At 38.5% G+C, this 20,242-nt stretch overlaps 1 protein-coding gene across 4 annotated transcripts in view; it reads left to right on the forward strand.

The window, feature by feature from the left end:
- SUMF2 (sulfatase modifying factor 2) overlaps positions 1–20,242 on the forward strand; it is a 342,981-nt gene that overhangs the window by 79,124 nt on the left and 243,615 nt on the right. For all 4 annotated transcript variants that reach the window (XM_044054215.1, XM_044054214.1, XM_044054213.1 and 1 more), the window contains exon 4: positions 18,136–18,180. In XM_044054215.1, the coding sequence (XP_043910150.1) occupies positions 18,136–18,180 (45 nt within the window). The remainder of the gene's footprint in view (positions 1–18,135; positions 18,181–20,242) is intronic.

The raw sequence follows: 20,242 nt of genomic DNA on the forward strand, positions 1-20,242 counted from the left end.
TACAGTGTCTGCACAGTGACATAGAGCATAGGGATCAGGAGCAGACAGTGCTGCTCACATTCTTGGTTGTCCACATAATATCCCTATAATACTGGAATCTGTAACTGCATCTTTGTTTTACATCTGGAGTTCATGTTGACCATTTCGGTGGAGAGTCTGGATATAAGGGGGACTGTAATAATACAGCTATACACAGATGACACACTGTTCCAGAGATCACATCCTGGTCACCACTGCAACTAAGGCCAGTACTACTGGGTATACCCTTTCATACTGTGTTGGCCATCGACGTTTCTTAGGCTACACCCTGGAATGCCTCACCATTACTATCCATAAGTGGATGACAGAGCACCCTGTATGTCCAGGGCCATTATCCAGCCAGTGCACGCAAAGTATTGATTTTCCTGTACTTATTCCAAAATGCAGTGACATCCCTTCCACAGACAGTATCAAGAAATTACAGTACGCATGGCAAGCATTCATGAAATGGCAGCTGTAACTTGCCACTGGATCTTTGTGATTTTTGGCTCTCCCTAGCCTGTCAACTGCAAAAGTGGATACTGCATCCATCTGCCATGACCCTTAACCATGTAATAGAATAACTGTCACCTGCCACTTTTCCATATCCTGCTGGTGCAAGTGACGACTGTGCCCTATACACACACTAAACTGAGTGGCTAAAGTAACGGCTGATGCACTGCATTTCCAGTCATTGCACTGTAGCACAGCCTGGGTGAAATATTGCTTGCTTCAGTTTTATTGTGTGTTATTTGTGTCATGACCCATAGTTGAGGCCCAAATGCTGCCTTTTTGTCAGTGTTTCAATGTAGTACACCCACCTCTGTCTTGTATGAGGTACTAGTGAGGCCTGTTATTCTGACTCTGGACCGAACTACTTTCCTGCTGCAGCAGGTCTCCTTTAATATTATGTTATACCTTCTTGTACTTTGCCAACATACCACAAATATTTGGCGCATGTTTCCTCTGCGTACTGTAGTGTGCTTTCATATGTTTTCAAGTAGAGTAACTATCCCTTTAGGACTCCATACACACATTTAATAATGTTCCCTATCTGAGAATGTGCAGTGTTGTAAACCATTTCAGTCTTGGTTTGTGGATTTTGGTGTGGGGGGTGGAACATCGTCTACGGTTCCAAGGAATGTCCAGCATCACCTGCAGTGTACAGCAGTGGACACCATTATATGTGGTCTGCTGCTTGCTTAAATGAGAATCTTACATACTGGTGCATATAAACTTCTCAACTAGATGACCCTGTGGGAAGCTACTCCACATGAAACGTTGGTAGAGTTCATTTGTTTGCCAGATGTGGGATTAATGGAAATTGCCTAAGTGGTGCAAATTGTGTACAATATCCTGTATATTGCACACCATCTGGCACTTGATGGAGCAGAAGCCCTTCCTGTTGTTGTACTTGACCTGTGTGGAGCAGGTGTGGTCCTTGTTAGTGTTGAATGTGTAATTAATGGTTCCCAGAGCCTTAAGGAAATGGACTGTGTTGGAAAATACCCACATGGTGTTGGTTCTGTGCTCTGTTGCCCAAGCAAGCCAAATTCTCATCCGCATGCTGCAACATCACATCAAGGAACTGAAGCCTGAAGATTCCTTGTTTATCCCCTGTGGAACACTGAGAGGTTCCTATAACATGGATGATTAATGCTACACATACCTTTATGTCCACAGGAATGGGCAGTCCACATATCCCCCTTAACTCCATGTGTGGGCAAAACATATCTACTAACTCTTGTGGTCTACCTAGCCATGCAATATTGGTAAGCAATATTCTGGTCTTGGAGGTGATGGCTAGTTCAGCACTGGTGGAGCCATCTGTGCTGCAGAAGGTGACAATATGCAACATTGCAGTAATTGACTCCTAAAGTGGCCCCATCTGTTGTTTTAGCTATAGTTGCTGCTGTCGCTAACATTGTGTCTTTAGTCTAACTGCTGTATGCCAAAAGTTCATGGTGCTCAAAATGCATGAATGCCACAACTCAGAGTGAGGACTTTATACCTCTCAGTAAATATTTTATATTCTGACTCTCTCTACCATGTTTCCTAATGTTTGCATATGCAGTAAAGCCCATTTGTAGGTGTGCTGCCATTGGTATATCATTATGCAGTCATTTGCATAGCTTACATACCATGCTACTTCTGTAATGTGACTGCAGTTGTGGCTCGCATTGCCTCTTGTCTGTCACTCCTATTTATGATATTTCATTTAATACTTTGTTTTAAATGTTTCTGAGTACTCCATCTTGCATATTTTCTTTTGGCAGGATGCTGTCCTTTGTGTGTGTTAACCAAATGAATACTTTCTGCATAGCAACTGTATGTCTTCTGTGCCAGTGAATTGGCATTTCTAATGTCCTAGTAGAGTCAAGGACATTTTCTAACAAAAACTTGGGTTCAAGTAATGTGATTTCTTCTGACTGTTCCTGAACTACAGTTTTGAGTACTTTACTTTTTGACCAGTATTTGGGAAGTCACAAATTTTCTGCAAGAGATCTTGATCTCATATAATTCTTGTGCTTCTTGTACTGCGCTTCTGAATTTGAATTGTATTGAAAGTTTGTGTGGGGGTTGAAAATATTTCTCTCTCTTATCTCTGCTTGTCAGCAAATGTATCTCCTGATCTGACATTGGTTGTTAAGATTTAGTATATGTGGTCTCTAGCGCGTCTATATCACATAATCGAAGTGTAAAAACTCCAAATGTGAAATCATCAAACCCATAACTTCGAAAGCTGAATACTCCGAAGACTAAGAACAGCAATTTTTTTCAAAGTGAAAAAAATCGCTGTTCCAGTACAAAACCTGAAACAAACGAACACTACAAACTATTTCTAATGTTGTGGGCTTCGGGCTTCACCCCCCCCCCACACCCCTACTTAAATATACCAACTCCGAGATCGCACCACAGTGGAGGAAATAGCAAAGTTGTGGAAACGGCCCACTGAATTCTTTCCCTGGGAAAGAATTCAATGTTCCGCGGCTTCGGTATTTTCAGTCTTCAAACTTCCGAGTTCGAGGTTGTGGCGTTCGAGGTTCTCAGCTTTCGAGCTTCCGATATACACCCGTCTCTAGCCGTATGTCGCAATAACACTCTTAATGTTGCATTTGTTGATCTATTTAATGCAGTTTCATAGATATGAATCTTACAACCAATCTTTTTCATAGCCATCTTAAGCAGTGCATGTCAGAGTCAGTGCCAGGAAAATATTTCAAGAAACACAACTCTGATTTTAATTTTGTATTATTAGAAACAGAGTGTTTATGTTCTGTACTTCATGGCTGTTTTATTTGCATTTCATGTAGTGTAGTATGAATCCCTTTTACTTTCCTAACCCAACTGTGGGTTGGTTCTTTTAAGTCACACTTACTTTTTAGTAGTTCAAAAAGAAGATGTCGCTGCTGTCCAGAGGTCCAAATCCAGAAGAAAACCCAAAATATGTAGAAAAAACAGGATAGGACCACCACGAAAATATATAACATGTAACAAAATTTATTTCATAGAATAAAATAAGCGCTTTTGCGTGCTTCTTCAGATTTCACTAAAACATTTTAAAACCATTGGTTATATATATTTCTATTTAATTAAGGACACCTGATGCAATCAGTCATTAAGTAATCATCAGTTCATCTCATTCAATTAAATATCAGCTAAAAAATAGCTGATACAAACTAAGTTAAACATGTTATTTTATCTCGTCATTTGATGGCTATCTCTTAATACCTATAAAAAACTTTATTAAATTTATATAGTACACCTTATAAAGATATGAGGGACTATATTTCTATCTCTAAAACATCAAAAACTACATTTCTCATATAAAAACAACAGAAAAAAATATAATCATTGTATGTAAACAACCATAGAGACGTGTCACAACCTCAGATATATTCATTGCTACTATGATAAAATATATACAACATTTCCTGGTCTAACAAATTATATAACATTTAATTACATTTTCACTATCAATTAAATAACCTAATCTAAATAAATACTTTTTAGTAGCTCTTGCTTGTAGTTCTGTGTTTATGGCCTCAGACAAATTGATGATAATCTGGACTATTCACAAAACTTACAGTATTATAATTCTGTTTTTTTTTTCATCCTCATGAAACCTAACCTGATGATGCCACTGCTTGCACCCAGATGGCCTGATTATTCCACAGGGATGAGAGATGGGCATTTCCAGTTAAGGAAAGAACCCTCTGGCCTGTATGTTCTTGCTCTGGAAGCACAGTAATCTCATTTGCTCCCCCAGCAGAATCAGGTGGTAGGGTGCAGGCCAGCTTACTGGACTTGTGGGTGGGTCTGCTTCCCCCGGTGGAGCATCCCCTACTGAGTTGCTCTCTGAGCTCTACTGTATGCTGCCGCTGCCTGGAGCATGCTCCTACATGATGGATCATGCTGCATGTGCCACTGCTCAGTGGCAGCAAGTGCTTTCTAGGCCTATGCTCCACTGATGAAATACCCGGTGCTCCTGCTAAGTTTCATCAAAATGGCAAGCTGGAACTTCCATCCTCCATCCTGTGTGGGTGAGCCAGCACTGATCACTCACTTGTGTCCCTTTTTGGCCAGCTCCTACAGATGCCTGTTCTGCTATTCAAACTCTGGTTATCTTAGCCATCATCAGGGGGTTTATCCCTCTGTGTCACAGAGTTAATTTCAAATAATTTAATTTGTTTGACCTCATCATCGATTTCTTGCTATCACATTTCTGTGAAGAATTTTTTTTTTTTTTACTTGGACAAGGCATAGCATAGTCCTTTTGTAAAAGACATAAAAGGGAGATACACATGAAGTGGTAAGAGCACAACTTCAATTATTTGGGTTTTTGTTAAAAAAAAAAAAAGTGACACTCGAATTGTAGGCACTTCAAAGAAAATTCTTTACTTTAGTTAACTCAATACTGAGCTGCATGTTTTCTCATATCAAGAGAAAAAAAAATAACCATCCAAGAACACAGTACAGTTTTCAAAGTCAATTCTAAATTAAATTTTCAGAATATTGTTCAACTATACCCAATCAAAAGCTGTATGATAAATTGCTACATGAGTTATTCAACAGGCATCAGCTATGCTAAACTCATCCTGAATTGTCACCAACAGCTCTCACTTCTTTACCAAGTCATTCATAGGCTTGCGGTGTTGGCCTGTGGTGAAACAGGCATCTTAAAAGGGTCTTGGGAGAAAACCTTTTAATGCTTCTGCACTTTGGAGCTTAGCACCCAAAACACTGTACACACCTCTACATTTCCACAGAGCTTATTTCAGAGTTTAACTTAGTCAGTGTCACTTAGATCTTTTATGTGGTGCTGATTTTTGGCAGCCTCCATAACTCTAGTTCTGCATGCCAGATATGACATGAGTGTTACAGTGGACATTCAACATTCAGTTGTCTCAATCCCTGTATACTCTCAACTTTTCCATACTTATCACCTTAGTCTGCAGACATTATCTGCTCTGTTGGATACAGTCTGCCTCAGTCCCTTCAGGCTGATCCTTCATTATACCTCTGCCATTGGTCACTGTCATCATGAACGCCTACTCCCTGGGGTGGAGGGCATTTTGAGGGGAGAGTAGTTGATGGGAAGTACTGATGATAAGAGATTTTTGTTCACATCAGTGTCCTGTAGATGGGGGGGGGGTGAAATCCTAGTATTGCAGGCTCTACAGGACTTCCGCTCCTGGGGTGTGATCTCTGTCCACATGGACAACAGATCAGTTGTCTAGTACGTCAACAAGCAAAGAGGAACCCTATCATACCTGCCGTGCTGGGAGGCCCTGAGTTTGTGACAATGGGTGATAACTTCACAATGCTTTCCAATTACAACACATTTTCCAGGTTGCTCCAACCTGTTAATGGACAGGCTTAACCAGTGCATTTTGATGCTTCATGAGTGGCCCTAAATCTGGCAGTAATGCATGTGATTTTTTGCTGCTGAAGGCAAGTGTGTTGTAACCTCTCTGACTCACCAACCAATATTCAATGCAGTGGATAACTTGCCCTTACCCCCCTCCACAGGGAAGGACACTTGCCCTCACCCCCCACAGGGAAGGACACCCAGGGATATCTGTGGTCCATCATTGCACATATAGTCTCTTTTACACCTTCCCTCCTCTCCCTCTAATGACCAAATTCCTATAGAAAGTATCACTGTAAGAAGGCTTCAGTCCTTCTCATTGCCTCCTTTTGGCTCAGGCAGATTTGGTTCCCCATGCTTTGGCCTCACCTTGAAAAACCGTCCTGGATCCTAGATTCCCTTCCAGATTTTTTTGCCACACCAGTCCGGCAAGTTTCACCTGAACAATGTCTCCCTGAAACTAACCAATTTCTTTTTCTAATTCCAATGATTGCCAGTGAGTCATCCTTCTCTACTAGGGTTGATCAGATCCTCTCTGTCTTACAGAAGGACACCACTTGAAAACTTTACAACAGCAAATGGGAAATGTTTTCACTTTGTGTGGTGCATCAGTGACTTAACTCCTACTCTGCATCCTGTTTCCTCAGTTCTTAGTTTCTGTCTACTTATAATTTGACTCCGCTTCTGGTTACTGCACTATCACAGTTCATCTAATTTTCACCAAGGGTTTAACTCCACTTCTTTAGTCTCACAAAATGCATGTAGAACCTTTCCAAAAGATACCATTCTTCTTAGACTACCCACAGACACCCTTCTACACTAGGATTTAAATTTGGTTTTACAGGCTCTTATCCAAGCTCTCTGGTGAACCTGCCTCTTTCCGGAACTTGAATAACTGTCGTGGAAAACTTTGTTCCTTGTTTCTGTTATTTCAGCAATAAGAATATCAGAACTACACACTCTCTGTCTCTAGCAAATCCCCTTACTTAGTGCTTCATAAAAAGAGAGATTCATTCAGACATAACCCATCCTTTTTACGTAAGGTTGTCTCTGAATCATCATTGAACTAGAGTATTTATCTACCAGTTTATTTTCTTAATCATACCAACATGGGTAACAAAATCTCTAGTCACTAAACATTAACAATTGCATCATAACATAATTATCTCTTTTCAAAAACTGAAGAGAATTATTGACCTCAATGATGTATTTATGCATCTATAGCCTATAAGCTGTAACACAAAATTTAAATGAAATAATAATGTTTTAGAGCTACTTTTCCACTGCTTAAATACAATATACTATGGAATCTGAAGTGTAACAAATCAGGATTACTTGAGCAATTAAGACTACAACTAGCTTTGAGTAAAGGCTTTGTCTTTACCTTAAATCAAATGAATGATCTTTTTTCAGTATCATCTTAAACAATAATGCTAGAGAAAAAATATTTTGTAAATAGATTTTAACACTTCAGGGAGAAAAGTCTGCCTCTGTAGTACATAATTTATTTGATGTATGTATATATATATATATATATATATATATGTGTGTGTGTCTGTGTGTGTGTCTCTCTCTCCACACACACACACACACACACATATATATATATATATATATATATATATATATTATATATATATATATATGTGTCTGTGTGTACGCACATACACACACACATATATTTTGTTTTTCATTTATTATTTTATTTATTTAACATTTGTTTTCGGGGATAGTCGATTGGACTGCAAGTGTCTGTTTTCAACGGAGTCCTGGAGAAAAAAGCTCCATACAGTAAGCAGAGTAAAGAGTAATACATAGCAGCATTAGGTTACAAAGTTAACATGGTAATGACAGGTAGGAGACATGCCTTATGAAGGTATCAATTTAGGAATACAAGTTGAAGTACAAGTTTTTGAGCATAGCACAATCATGGATCAGCATTGGTACACTGTATGTACAGGCAATAACATACAGGTTTCTGAGCATAGCACATTCATGAATCAACATAGGTTCAGTATATATGCAAGCAATAGCATAGTAAGAACATGTTTGCAATATAAAAATAGATATATTGTGCATAAGTAGAGTACAGTAATGTTTACAATGTATACAATAAATACATTAAGCATCAGTAGAGCACAATACTTGTTTTCCCAGAAGTGAGGGGAATAGAGCCTACATTGGGGATAGGCTTCAGAGGGGTCCATTGCAGTTGCATAAATGGATGGTGTGGAGGTGTGATTTAAGGAGCTTTTTAAAAGTTGAGGCACAATTTTATAATCTGAAGTCAGGTGGCAGGGTGTTCCATGTTTTTGCAACTTCATTAGGGAAGAGAGATTCCCTGGATCTGTTTTTACATGGAATATTTTTGACCAGAGCTTTGTTACTGGACCGTAATTGTCTGTCTGAATTATAGAAATTTAGGAGGCCAGTCAGGGCAGGGGTTTTCTCTGGATAGTAAAGGATTTGGTGTGCTAGGTTAAGTTGGTGGTATTGTAATAAGTTGCGGAGTTCTAGCCAGTGTAATGTGTGTAGGGAGTGGCAGTGGTGGGAGCGGGATTTGGCATTTGCTGCGAACCTGGCTGTTTTCTTGTAACATATGGAAAGTTTGTTCAGGTCAGTTTTATTGAGGTTCATTAGCACTGGGGACGCATAAAGTAATGTTGATAAGCGATGAGTCCTGGCTATGGTGATTCTAGCTTCAGAGGTTAGGTACCTTTTGCTGCGGTAGAGGGTCCCTAGCTTTTTGTGGATTTTTGAGATGGTTAGAGAAATGTGTTGTATTTTAGTTGCAGGCCTCTGGGACTGGGGAGATGAGGGTTTTGTTGGTTGAGAGGATGGAGAAGGTGAGGTCATTGGTGGGAGGAAAAGCATACGTTGTGGGTTTTTTGCGTTTAATATAATTTGATATTTATTTAGTCAATGTTCTAGCTCTGTGAAGGATTCTTGCGTTTTCTGTTGGAGGAGTTGTATATTGGGTGCAGAGCAGATCAGGGTTGTATCATCAGCTTATTGGACTATTTCAGCTTTTGTGGTTGCTGTGTGAAGTTGGTTTGTAAAAATATTAAAAAGGAGGGGGCCAAGAATTGACCCTTGTGGTACCCCAAGGGTGACTGGGAGTGGAGGGATAGGGATTTAAGCCAGTTGACAGACTGGAGACGTTTGCTTGGGTAACTGCTGAACCAGAGCAGGGTGGGTCGATGTTTAGTTCATAGAGGCTGGTTAAGAGTTTATTGTGGGAGACTGTGTCAAATGCTTTCGATAAGTCAAGAAAGGTAGCAGAGACTAGTTTTCCTTGGATCCTGTGTGAGTTTATAGTGTTGGTGAAGTTAATCGGGGCAGTGGTGTTGCTATGGGATGGGGGGAAGTCGTGTTGAGTTTTGGGCAATAGGTTGTTGGAGAGGAGGTAGGTAAGGAGTTAGTGATGGATACACCTTTCTAGAATCTTAGATAGAGGAGACAGGATTGCAGTGGGTCATTAGTTGGAGAGGTCAGAGGAGGAGCCGCCTTTGTGTAGGGAAATGATAAATGAGTTTTTCCACAAAGCTGTAAGGGTGTGTTCAGTGATGGATCTATTTATTAGTAAAGAAATGGGGTATGCTATGGCCCTGGATGCTAGTTGAAGGTATTTGGTGGGGAGATTGTCTGCAGGGAGGGTGGTAGGTTTGAGTTTTATGAGTTTTTGAATGGTTGAAACTGGTACTGGTTTGAGTGAGAAGTCGGTAGTGTTTGATTGGACTTTGGGGGGTTGTGGGGGGGGACCTGTGTTGTTTGAGTTTAAGAATAGAGGAGTTAAAGTAGTTATTGAAACTGGTTGCTAAGTCTAAGTTTGGACCTTCTAGATTTGGTGGGGATGTGGTGGTTTTTCTTGGCTGTAGGATGTTGTTCACTGCTGCCCAGAATTTGTTTGGGTTTTTACTGTGTTTCTTTTGTAGGGAGATGTAGTGATTGTTTGTCGATCTTAATTTTTTTTGCCTTGTTTCTAAGTTCAAGAAAGGCTTGTCTAGTAGTTGGTGGGTGTTCTGTATTGGCAGCAATTTTTCCTAGCTTTGTCCCTGTCCTTGAGTAAGGGACGTGTGGTTTTCTGAAGCCAAGGAGTGGGGTTACTACGAATCCTAATGGTTCTGATTAGGGCTAGATGGTTGAGGATATTTAGAAATGTGGTGTTAAAATATTCAACTGCTTTGTATAGAGGGAAGATTTTGATGGGAGACCAGTTGCAGTGTCTTAAGGCTTCTAAGAATTGATCTGTGGGGAAGTTTTATGGGAGAGTGTTTGTAGTAGGGAGGAGGAATTGTTAGATTTGAGTTTGTGTCTAAGGATGAAGGTGGGATTGTGGTCAGTGAAATAGTTGAGTAGTGTACCACACTGTTGGGCATTGTTGGACTGGTTGGAGAGGCTCCAATGTAGTATGGATTCCCATTTTGTGGATTTATCAATGCGTATGGGTGATTTTATTAGTTGGATGAAATTATATAGGTTAATATGGTTGGTGGGTGTTCGAGAGTGGATAGAATTCCAGTCAGTGTTTACATCACCTAGTATTAATGTTTCTTGGCTGAGGGAGTGGGAAGCTGAGTGTAGTATTGACTCTGCGGTGGCCAGGTTGTCACCTGGGGGTATATAGATACTGAGTAAGTTTAGTTGCTTGTGCTGGTTTGAAAGGAGTTTAGCAAATAAGTTTTTTAATTATTGAAGTTAGGATGTTCTTTTTGTAGAAGCTGGAGTTTTAAGTTAGTTTTATAAAGTAGGACAATACCTCCGCCTCTTTTATGTATTCTGTCTGCCCTAAGAATGTCATATCCAGATGGGGTTATGAAGTTATCTTTGATATAAGGCTTAAGCTATGTCTCTGTAACGAGTATCATGTTGGGGTTATATAAAGAGATGGTGGAATGCAGTTCTTCTATTTTGTTCATAATACTGCAAATATTCAGATTGAGTATTAGTAGGTCAGTGGGTTTATGCTTAAATGATGGGTTGGGGTTGCATGTGTTATTTGAGGTGGTTACTGGGCCAGGGTTGGGGTGGATATCATCACCTAGTAGTAACTGAGCTGCTATATTAGTTATAGTTTTGAGGTATAGTGTTATTAGGGTGTGGAATCTGAGACGTGGCTGTTTTCTGGATTGTGGGTCATAAGAAATAGGCACAGAGAATTGAATGAAAATTTAGGTACGGATGGCTGGGGGTGCTGTCATAAATCTGGGGGGATAATAGTGGTAAGGGGTAGGGTGGGGGGATTTAAGGAAATGTTGCTTGGTGAGTGAGTAGTGATAGGAAATGCAGATAGCTGCTAAGGAGAGACTTGTGAGGAGGGATACTAAGTAGGGGAGTATAGTGATATTGGGAGTGCAGGGTATGAGACATAGTGGTGGTGGCTATAATTTGGAGAAAGGGGGTTTGTGTTGTAGACTAGGGTGTGGGTAGAGCAGAATATGGGTTAAATATAAGGGGAGTAGTAGGAGTAGTTTGAGATAAGAGTGAGAGGAGAAGAGGGGTGGTTTACTTAGTCATGTTAGGTGTGACCTAGAGTAGGTGTTAGTGTATGGGTTTTTAGTAGTGTATGATTGGCTTGGGCTGTGGGTGTGGTTTAGAGTCACTTGATATGGAGTTGGGGTAAATCTGTGGGTAGTAGGGGAGGTTGGGGAATGGGGGAAGGGTTGGGGAACGGAGTGAGCCCGAGCATGAGCGAGGGCGAATGGAGCGGGGTTGCACTGAATAGTGCAGGTGAATGCAAAAAACTATCTGTATGCTTGTCTATAGAGTGTATGCTTGCATATAGATATATATGCATATATAGATATAAAAAGCTATCAACTGTCCAAAATGTGGTTGCAGTATGACCAAACCTTGTTGCAAAAGAAGCCCAAAAACTGTCCACTCATTTAAGTATTAAATTTATACCTCTCAAGAAACTGTTTTATACTCAGTTCGTGACTATTAATGCACATCTTACTCCAGCAAAAATAGCTTCCTTTAACTTCACAACCAAACTCTCTTCTAAAACCTGTAATTTAAACAAAGCTGATATACTCCATATTTTGTAGAATTGCACATATTATAGATGTATTCTAAACAACTGTGTATTATTACTAAATCACAAATGACTTGGATAATATCAAAATTCTTTGACATGGAAATCTGTTATTCTTTGTATTCCTCCATAAAGAATAACCACTTTGGATTTTAGAACACTAATAAAAGTATTTATCTTAGTTAACCAGTTTCGGTTTTAGAATACTAATACATTTATTTACCCCTAGTTACATTTTATGTCTCAAAAATTGGTTAGGTTTAAAACTAATTGATTGTAATGCATTTAAAAATGTGACTTTGGAGTCCACAAATTCTTGTAAAATATCAGGTTATGGAAAGAAAAATAAATCCTTACTAATTAAATGCTGGGGCAATTTCTAAAAGTTTTGACTTAATTACTTTTTTGTATGTCAACTACATAACCGTGTTTATAAATATTAACTTTATCATTTGTTGTTAATGTTAACAGTTATATTAGCTTATCTCATGTTTATTGCATGACAGAGATTTGAGTATTAGTCATTATACAGTGACTGATCATTAGCATTCATTAACTAGCACGCTGATTGGACAGCCCAACACCAGCGTGCCCATTGTAAATCGAGCATATACCAATAGAAAAAAAATCCGGTCACTAAATTACCATTGAGCAACCAGACTTTTTTTTTTTTATTGGTGTATGGTAGATGGGCATTAGTCTGAAACTGAAAAGCGTTTCATTATTTTGTGACTTTGTCCGTCATAAAATTTGTGGTTTTCTGACAAATCACTGAGGAACGAAATTGCTAAATAATGACATACATTTCAGTTTCAGACTTCATTTCCTTCAGACAATGCACAATTATTCTCACAGATTTCTTAGTTTATAAGAGCAACAACATTAACAATTGTCCCCTCCTTTATTTATGCTTTGTCCCCATTTCTTGAAGTAAAAGGTCAAGAGGTACATACGAGAGCATAGAAAATACAAGGAAAATCAGGTACATTCTGCAAAACTAAAGAAACATACTTGATTTTCTTTTGTATTTTCCCTTATCTCTCTCATACCTCTAAACTCTCCAGAGGTTACAGTTTTTTTTCCTTTAAAAAAAGTAGCAGAGGAGATCTGCCTTTCTCTGCTGCTTGCTTTCTAAAGCACTGATGTACTTTGTAAGTGTGGGAACGTTAGTCCCATACGCATGTGCAGTACATCATCAAAGGACAGAATTCAGAAACAATGAGGAAGAACACCATGGCGCCATTATACAAAAACGTTATTTAAGAAAAATTATTTATTTCTTAAATAATGTCATTGTATAATTGTAATAACCCATGGCTAGGTGTGGGTGTGGGTAATGCTGGATTTACCCACGGTTGACTTTGTTTGGTCACTCAGGCTTCTCCTGACCAAACCATGCCAACAGTGGGTATATCCAGCATTACCCACACCAAGCCATGAGTTACTGCTATAATAAGCTACAAAAGTTAAACATTGCTTTTGTACATTTTATATGGATTTTTTTTTTGTAGATAGCCATAATATTTAATATAGGTATCGCATTCTAAATATATTACCTAGAGTTCATAGATTTTATATATTCATCTTTTGTCTTTGCAATAAAATGTGTTTTGGTAAAGAAAAATGGTGAATTTCTACTGCTTCCATTGAATTGTTCATAGGCATTTTGTTTTTCCCTATATGATACAAAAAGATTTCCATAAGGATAACTGGCTGTTAGTCTCCTTTTCATCTGCTAAGGTAGGCTCCATAGTGTCCAAAGTTAGTCTGTCCAGATAGTTGTTGGACTACATAATTCACACACAGTCCATCAATAATAAATCTCACAACTTAAGGACTAAGGTCAATTCTACAAGATCAATTGCTGCTTATCATAGGATGATAGGAGCTTACTAGCTAACAGCCCTAGAGCCTTTTTAAGCCTAGCCATTTTCCCAATTATTAATGCCCATGAGATCGAACGGCTTTGATGTATGCCTTTGGCTTATGGCATCTAAAGATTACCCTGTCCATAAGAGTCACAGGCAGAAAGCTAGCTGTGAATTTGCGATTTTCCATCCACTGGTCCAAACTGGGTTTGAATAGGGCTTGGGAAGAGCTCTGTTTTACATGAATGGGGAGTTAGTCCCAGGAAAGGAGTAATCTCTGAGACACATATCTGTCTGTCTAACATGTTTTGCATATGTCACAAACGAGGTTTAGATTCTTAGATTGGGTAGTTCTAGTACTTTTTGTTTTGTGAATGTGTAGCAGATCCCTCAGCTGGATTGAAGAATTCCTTGTAAGTTAGACATAGATCACCCCCTCCAGTAGTCTGTAGAAGGCGGAGTACAGGGAAATGGCTTTGAGGTGGTCTGTATAGGACATATTATTTACACCCTGTATTGTTTTAGTAAAGAACATCTTTGAATGCTCCAGCTTTTGCAGATGCCTGGTCAGGTGCATGCCAAAGGGTTCATTTTACTCGGTTATTGGTCTAATGAAGGATGAGTATAGTGAGACTATGATCTCCTTACATCTGGATGCTGTGCCCTTTTGCACTACATAGAAGGATTTTCTCGCTACCATGGACACATGATAATCAAAGTTCAAACTGCTGTCAACTTGAGTTTGCAAGTCCCTTACCACTGTGTCTAGTCTTAGGGGAGTGTTATTAATGTTGTAATTTGCAGGGATGGTTGTCTTCCCAAAGGGTATATTTATGCATTTTTTTTTGCATTAAGTTGTAGGCCATGGTTCTGTCACCAGTTATTTGTCTGTGTCAGACTGCCATGGCCCTCCTCCGAATTGCATCTGTTGATAACATTTGTGTTGCAGCAGTCTGGTCAACAGTGCTTACCTTCCTCAAACATTTTGAACTAGATATAATTTCTAGATCCAGACCCTCCTTTGGATCTACCATTCTGAAGGGTATCTGTCATGATGCCACCCAGGGTCGCAAGTAGTTGAGGATTCTGTGTCATCACTCAAGTGGATGAAGGGGAGAATGTAGGACATGGAAGTTATATACTTACCAGAATGCTGGATCCTTACTGTCTCACTGTCTTTTTGTGTCTGTTCCCCACTGCAAATAGTCACTTCAGTATCTCCAGGTAGACCTTAGTCTGAAGCTGTCTCTCCAGTTCTTCTTTTCTAAATCTGTATCTTTATTTTTTGCTCTTAGGGGGAAAATTCAGTCTAAGGGACTGGAAGGATACAGGTGCATTGTGGGCTAGGGGAGATCTTGAGCACTTGTAGTATTTATAGTGGAAAAGTTGCCAGCTCACATCTGCCACATGGGCAAATATTCATCAGTCAAAGTGGATGAAGTGGGACAGTAAAGATCCAGCATTATGACATGTACATGACATCCATTTCCAGCACGTCTGAGTAGACTTCACAATGTGGACCGGTATTGTTTGGTGTAAAGGACATTTGTAAGATTCTGCAGTGATTACTTTCTAGCAGTACTTCATCATACCACAGAAACCTGAAGTTTCAGCTATACATGCTAGTTTACAAATATTCCAGGGCATCTCTTCTCAAATGTTAGACTCTTTCACTGAGCTGCCATAGGTCACAACCCTACTTTACAGTGGTTCTTGCAGCAGCATCTGTTGGAATCCACAGTATGTAGGCACAGCTGTTCATGTGGTAATGCTCCAGTGCTAAGTGTATGTGAGGCATCATATGAAGCATCATGAGGTTATCAATCATCAGCCAGAAGTTGATAGAAGGTGACCGATATATGGGTTCCTCATAAGTGATTATTGTCATATGACTATGTGATTGATTACAACATATAGAGAGAAAGTTCTGAAGACCAGAAACCAGTGTCGCATCTTCAGCATTCTTTCAGATTTAAATTAAAATAAATGTACATAGCTTTGTAGGCGCAGCAAAATGCACTATGGATCATTCAACCAAAAGTGTTCCCCATTTTTTTCTTTTTCAGATTTTTCTGTTTCATGATCTGATGGTGAGTGTAACTGAAACCTGTGTTAACAGTGGGATTAATTTTTTTACATAAGGAATGATGATAGATATAAAAGGCACAACTTATTCTCTGTCTTACACTTGGAACTGTTTTATATTGTAGTCAGTTTTAGAAACATAATTATGTCCTAAATATCCTAAATGGGATATAATTTCTATGACCACCACTACTTATTTATTTGTTTAATTTATTTGCCTTATATTTTGTGTTGAGGCTTTTAGCATTTTTAATAGTAATTTTTATTGTTTTAAGCAAACTGCATCACATAGGGAGGGGGTACACCACAGTTTTAATTTTTATGATTTTTTTCAGTGTATGGCCTTCTCTCTTTAATTTTTTAGTAGTGTATCTGTCCCATTTTGACAGATTTGTTCCTCATAAAGTCAGCTTTCCTCTTTTGTAGCCAGCTGCATAGTATAAAGGATTAAGGCCTTGCCTGTATTCCAGACTACCCATGAGTGACTATTGATGTTGGCTCTGGAGAAGCCAGGTAGGAAAGGTGGAGGTTTGTGGTTGATACTGGCTGTTCTACCTGCAGATGAGATAGTTCAGTCTATTGGACCATTGATGCCCACTGCTGAGGTGGGGTGCCAAAGCAAGGCAGCATGAAGGGCCAAATCATATGCTTCATCAAGCAGTGCTCAACGTAGTTGGGATTAAGCACATGCAGAATTATGCTTGTGCCATTTGGGTTGATGTTTTGAGATTATTTATGTCAGGCTAGTATAAAATAAAAAGAGTTTGGAGAAGGCATATAAACCTGTGATAGCTACCAGTGTGAAAATTCCCAAGATGAAAAGGAAGAGAAGAACTGATAAACGAATCAGGGAGCGAAATATAAGCAAAACAAACTCCCCCTCTTTTGGGACAGAAGCGCTTATCATAAATAAAAGCTGATTTATTCTGATTGCTAATTGTGCTGGAGTTTTTCTTCACTGCTTTTACAGAAGAGAAATTAACATCTGAAGTTTTGTACAGTTTATTACTGTTGCTTTTCATTCCAAGTTTAAGAGTTTGTATTTTTCATTTTTCTCAAATAACAAGGAAGTTAATGCAGTCTGCTATTTTCACTCTAGGGGCAGCTATATCCTTGCATCTCTGCTGTGGTTTATGCACTTATAAGTCCTGTGACTCATTCTTGGTGTACCCAGGGTTCTTGAATGATGTGGATTTACCAGAGCCATTGGTGATCTTTGTCGTTTAACGTATAGGTTAAAGGGATAGGTTACTTGACTGAATGTAACTCAACTTGATGGAAAAAAAAGTGTGCCTAATGGTAAACTTGGTTTTATTAAGTAGGAACTGGTAGTTGCTTTGTCCCCACAGAAAAAATGTTGTGTAATCTCAGCTGCATTACACACTGTTGATTAACTTAGATCCCTGGGCAGACGGATTAGTCTGGCTGGTCAGCATTATTAATCTATTTTAATCTATTTTAAAGCTTTTATATTATGTTCTATTGTTTTATGGACTGTTCCAGAGCTGTCATACACTGTATTCATTCTATCAGGTGTGTGTGTGTGTGTGTGTGTGTGTGTGTGTGTGTGTGTGTGTGTGTGTGTGTGTGTGTGTGTGTGTGTGTAGGGGGTGTACACATAGACACACACACACACTGATTCAGTATTCTCTTTAGTTTACATCTGAAACAGCTGTGTCTATGTTGTCTTTCAAACTCAACTTTTTGAATGGTTTCAAAGAACTTGGCTATTTCTGAGATATGATTATTACAGTATCACCTGTGTGGCCACTGTTTTTGAGAGGTTGCACTTGCCCCTATCTGCATGGAAAAATTACAGCAATTTTTTCAAAATCAAAATTAAAAACTAAAACAAAAGAAAGAGTAGTTGTCATTGCAGAGTTTGCAAAATACTACATTATTTTACCGTATGTCTTTATTAATGAGCCTTTATTGTCACAAAGGCTTGGCATTTAATGTGATTCACAGTTAATTATTAATCCTTTGAGGTGTGTCAGGTTGCAAATAATGTACAGATTGCACTTATTTTGCCACACCTTTACCTTATTATCATCTTTGTGTAGACCATTTGTTTTTTATATTATGTTCTTAAGTACTGAATTTTTTTTAACTGAATGTTTGGATCATGCAGAAAGTATTGTGCATAATGTGTAACTGTAGCAGCAGTGGAAAAATCAAAACTGTCTTATCCTATCTCCTGCTCTTGAATGTCCTTTAAAAGTAGGAAACTTACCTTGGTTATTTTTTCCCCTTAGTCAGCTCCTTGGTGGCTGCCAGTAGAGAAGGTGTTTTGGCGACAGGTGAGTTTCCAAATTAATTGCTGGTTTGCACATACTGATTTGTAGTAGCAGACATTTTGACAGTGTTCAACATTTTGTAGACCTAAAACAACAGGACTGTGCCTGGCTTTTGGTTCTGCTTAGTTTAGCTGCATTTAATTAGGGCAGCTGTAGTAATTTTTACTGATTTCACCAGTTTTACAACTTTATCTTGTATCTTACTTTTTTTTCATGCTGTGGGGCTTAGAGAAAAGGCTTCTTTGTCTCCTTCAGTCAGTCTTTTCCAGATACAGGATTCAAAATGTCAACACACAGATTCATTTTGTAAGACCCTAAGCACTTAAGTTGTCTACTCTAGATTCTGTGTGCATTTGTGCTACCTATAACTTCACTGGTACGACAAAACAATTTGATGTGCATTTGTTTCCAATACTTGCAGTATTTTAAACCTAAAATAATTTGTTTCTTCTTGTGGAAGTGACCAAATCTAAGCAGACTGTTCAGTATTCCTTTACTATGTTTGTACAGAAATAAATGGTGAAGATCATTCTTAACAGTAGAATCAGTATGTGATCTACAGTGGCTGAGAACCTCTGAAACTCTCCAACATGCACTAAGACACAGACATGAACAGTTTATCTTTAGCAGACATATGCCACTGCTGGGCTGAGTTCAGCTCATACTTCCATGTATAGTGCCCAAGTTTAAACTAACTGTTTTGTCATGGGAAACCTTTGGGCAGTATAGAAATTCAGTAGCAAGAAATCAAACCTGTGAACTGTGGATTAAATTCAGATGTACATAATGGAAGGCTATGCTCATATAATATTTTCATTTATCTATACTTATACATTGCCAAACGTGCAAGTAAGAAACGTGCAAGTAAGACAAAACAAGAGTTAACTTAATCTTACATAACAGTGGTGAAAGAGTATGACTGCAAATTTTGATTATCCAAAGCAAAAGTAGGAAAATCCTGTCTCCCCCAGAGTTGCAACAACTTTGAGTAAGATGTAATAGGAAGAGCAGGAGACCCGCGTTGTATAAAGAGTGGGGGGGGGGGCTTTGTACCCCCCGAAAAACTAACACAACTTTTAGTTTGAATTTAGAAATTCAGATGAAGTGGGATTTGGAATGAATTTCATTTAAGTTTCATAGATCCAGGAAAAACAGATAATCCAAAATGAGCTATTAAAAAGTAGTTTCACAGTGACCCATTTAATGACATGCCCAATACATTTATTTAGCTATGTATGTAACATTTGTTTACTGGGAAAGTCCGACTGGGACAGAGCCCATTTTCAGCAGAGGCCTGGGGAGAATCACTCCAGACTCATGTCTTTATTGTAAGTAAACAGTTATTAAGTTCAAAACTGTTATGTATTTAAAAGATTGTTGGACAACACTAGGGTAGTAATTTAGTGGTTTGAAAAAAAAACTTTTATGTAATGCTGTTAAACAAGTTACATGCTTGGTTTGAAACATACGTTTTGAATCTTTTTAAGCAAAAATACTTCAGAAATAAGTAATAGGCACTAAGGATAAAAACTGAAAAATTAAAAATAATCAGTGGTCATTTATGGATGCTTTAAAATAAACCTAAGTATAACATGAAATACAGCATTAACTTTGTGTCTACTTTATTACTTCAGGAGTATGTAATTATGCTGTAATTTAATTTAAAGTAAAAAATCCAAACTTATACGCGGAAACACCAGTTTAATAGGACACAGCACAGAATCCCAACGACTAAGCGCTTTCACCATAACAATGGCTTCATCAGAGTACTGTTGGGTGGTACAAACATTTAAAAAATTCTATTACCCAGCCAATAAACATTCAATGACATCATCACAGTACTTTTAAATTTAAACAAACAAATGACAAACTATAGCACTAAATATTATCTACTCAAAATCGAAAATATATAATATGTAAAAAAATACGTTTTATCAAAAGATGTTAAAAAATTTAACCTGTACTTGAATTAAACTCAAACACAGATCTAAAAAATGTATAAGACCTTTTTATGTACAAAAAATGTGAAATACGTTCATATCTTAGTTGCTTTAGTGTTAAGCAT

This window comes from Protopterus annectens, chromosome 13.part0 (genome assembly GCF_019279795.1).
Source record: "Protopterus annectens isolate FY-2018-M chromosome 13.part0, PAN1.0, whole genome shotgun sequence".
In the NCBI taxonomy this organism is placed as follows: domain Eukaryota; kingdom Metazoa; phylum Chordata; order Ceratodontiformes; family Protopteridae; genus Protopterus; species Protopterus annectens.